This window comes from Mandrillus leucophaeus, unplaced genomic scaffold (assembly GCF_000951045.1).
Source record: "Mandrillus leucophaeus isolate KB7577 unplaced genomic scaffold, Mleu.le_1.0 Scaffold345, whole genome shotgun sequence".
Lineage (NCBI taxonomy): Eukaryota > Metazoa > Chordata > Mammalia > Primates > Cercopithecidae > Mandrillus > Mandrillus leucophaeus.
The window spans coordinates 52,362-54,058 of NW_012103643.1; the positions used below are offsets into that span (position 1 = coordinate 52,362).

The window sequence follows — 1,697 nt, forward strand, 5'->3', positions numbered from 1 at the left end:
CCCAGAAAGATGTTGAGCTACAATTTTATGATAAAGGTATTGCTTAACCCATTTTCCAGGGGATGAAGTTGTAGTTAAAAGAGACCTATGCCTGAAGCTTGGCAAAGAATGAATTCCTGGAATTGCCTCTCTCCCTTCTCCATTCCATTCTCTATCCCACCCACCCACTTACCTACAATCCTCACATTTCCCACGGATGCCTGAACTTGAACTACAGTTGCCTGTTCATTGGATTATTTTACAAATCAGGAAGTCACGTTTTAAAACGTGGGACCCCGATCATTTGCCAACCTACCTTCACCCCGAGGTTCTAAATCCACTAGGATACAAGGACTTTTTTTATTACCAAACAAATCAGGCAAAAAATGTAAAAAAATCAGACTTTAAATGTTTTATTTTGTTGATTCTGTACAGCGTCAGGAAACAAGGTTAGAAGTAAAATAAAAGTGCCAATTAAATTCAGCTACTACCAACAACCAAAACCTTAAACGTAGAAAAAAATCAAAGCAAACTGCGGAAAGGTCATAGCATAACCTTGGGTAAAGGAATTTGTTAACGTCTGTAACAAATCGAAACTGACTACGTATGTAGCTCTTCAACTGCAAGACGGCGAGGAGGAAGACTTGCGGGCCGCGCTGGTCAAGGGCCCGGCCCGCTAAGGAACAGCGGAAAGCGCCTTCCCGCTGTCGCCACTGCAGCTGGGATCCGCCGAGCAGCGGGCGGTTCAGGGCTCCCGGTCCTCCTGCGTGTCTTTTAATGAGAACGTTAATTAGCGACCTTGACAGGACGGCGACTGTGAAACGCCTGGTTACCTATTTTAGTAAATCGGGAACACTGCGTGCAAGGCGGTTGGTTTTCGTTTTTAAGCAAGCTTAAATGTTGGTTACGCTACTTTTGGGGAAAGGGAGGCAAAAGGTGAATCTCGAGTTCTAAGTTGCCTTCTAAGAAACCCCCAGGATTCAAGAGCGAAAACTCTCTGCGACAAAACACTGGTTGCGCGAGTGTTAAATACAGTTCTCCAAACAGCTGGTCTACAAAAGAGGACCCAAGTCCCAACCCAGCGCATCCTGCGTTGTCCTCGCCCCTACCCACCGCACCCGGACGCCGACCACCTGTCCGCCGAGGGTCCGTCCGTCTGCCACGTCCCAGACCGTCCGCACCGCCTAACTGGTCTTTTTCTGCCTCTTGAGGTCCGGCAGCCTCCTTTGATAGGACCTGGCCGGCGGGAACAAGGGCGCCCGTGGCCTCTGGCCGAGGAGAAGGAAAAGAACCAAACCTCCGCCCCCGCCGCTGCTGGAGCGCAGCCCCTAGTACTGAGAGCCGGAGTGCTCCGCTCCGGGGAGGTCACGCTCGGGGATGGCCTCTCGCTGCACCCAGGGCGCGCCAACCACGGCATGGCGCCCTCAATTCTACATCGGCCCCGCGAAGCGCGCAACTCCAGGGATAGGGAGAGAGATGTGCTGGGTGAGAGTGAGCACTTTCTGCCTAAAGCCGCTGGAACCGACCCAGAACCCCAAACAGCCCCGAGGCGCCATCGAACAACCGCTCCGGTCACTTTAACTTCCCAGGGGTGGGGGCGGGGAAGGGGGTGCCCGACAGTCCCTTCCTCTGGACTGGAAGGTTCGAAATGCTCTCCTTCCTCGGCCTCGCTCTCCCTGACGCAGGGAGCAGGGGCGCGGAGAAGCTGAGCGGAGGGA

The 1,697-nt window shown here is 53.0% G+C and overlaps 1 protein-coding gene across 2 annotated transcripts; it reads right to left on the bottom strand.

Moving 5' to 3' along the window:
* Window positions 1–370: 370 nt before the first annotated feature.
* LOC105545959 lies at window positions 371–1,691 on the bottom strand. Of its 2 annotated transcripts, none has more exons than XR_001007022.1 (2): window positions 1,113–1,691; window positions 371–742 (listed from the first exon to the last, which is right to left on the bottom strand). XR_001007022.1 is itself a non-coding variant. In XM_011989031.1 (2 exons), the coding sequence occupies exons 1-2, from the start codon at window positions 1,394–1,396 to the stop codon at window positions 417–419; spliced, it is 630 nt and encodes a 209-aa protein (XP_011844421.1). In that variant the 5' UTR covers window positions 1,397–1,691; the 3' UTR covers window positions 371–416. The 2 variants fall into 2 exon arrangements, 1 of the variants encoding a protein (XP_011844421.1); XM_011989031.1 differs by having other exon boundaries at window positions 1,093–1,691.
* Between the last annotated feature and the right edge of the window lie 6 nt (window positions 1,692–1,697).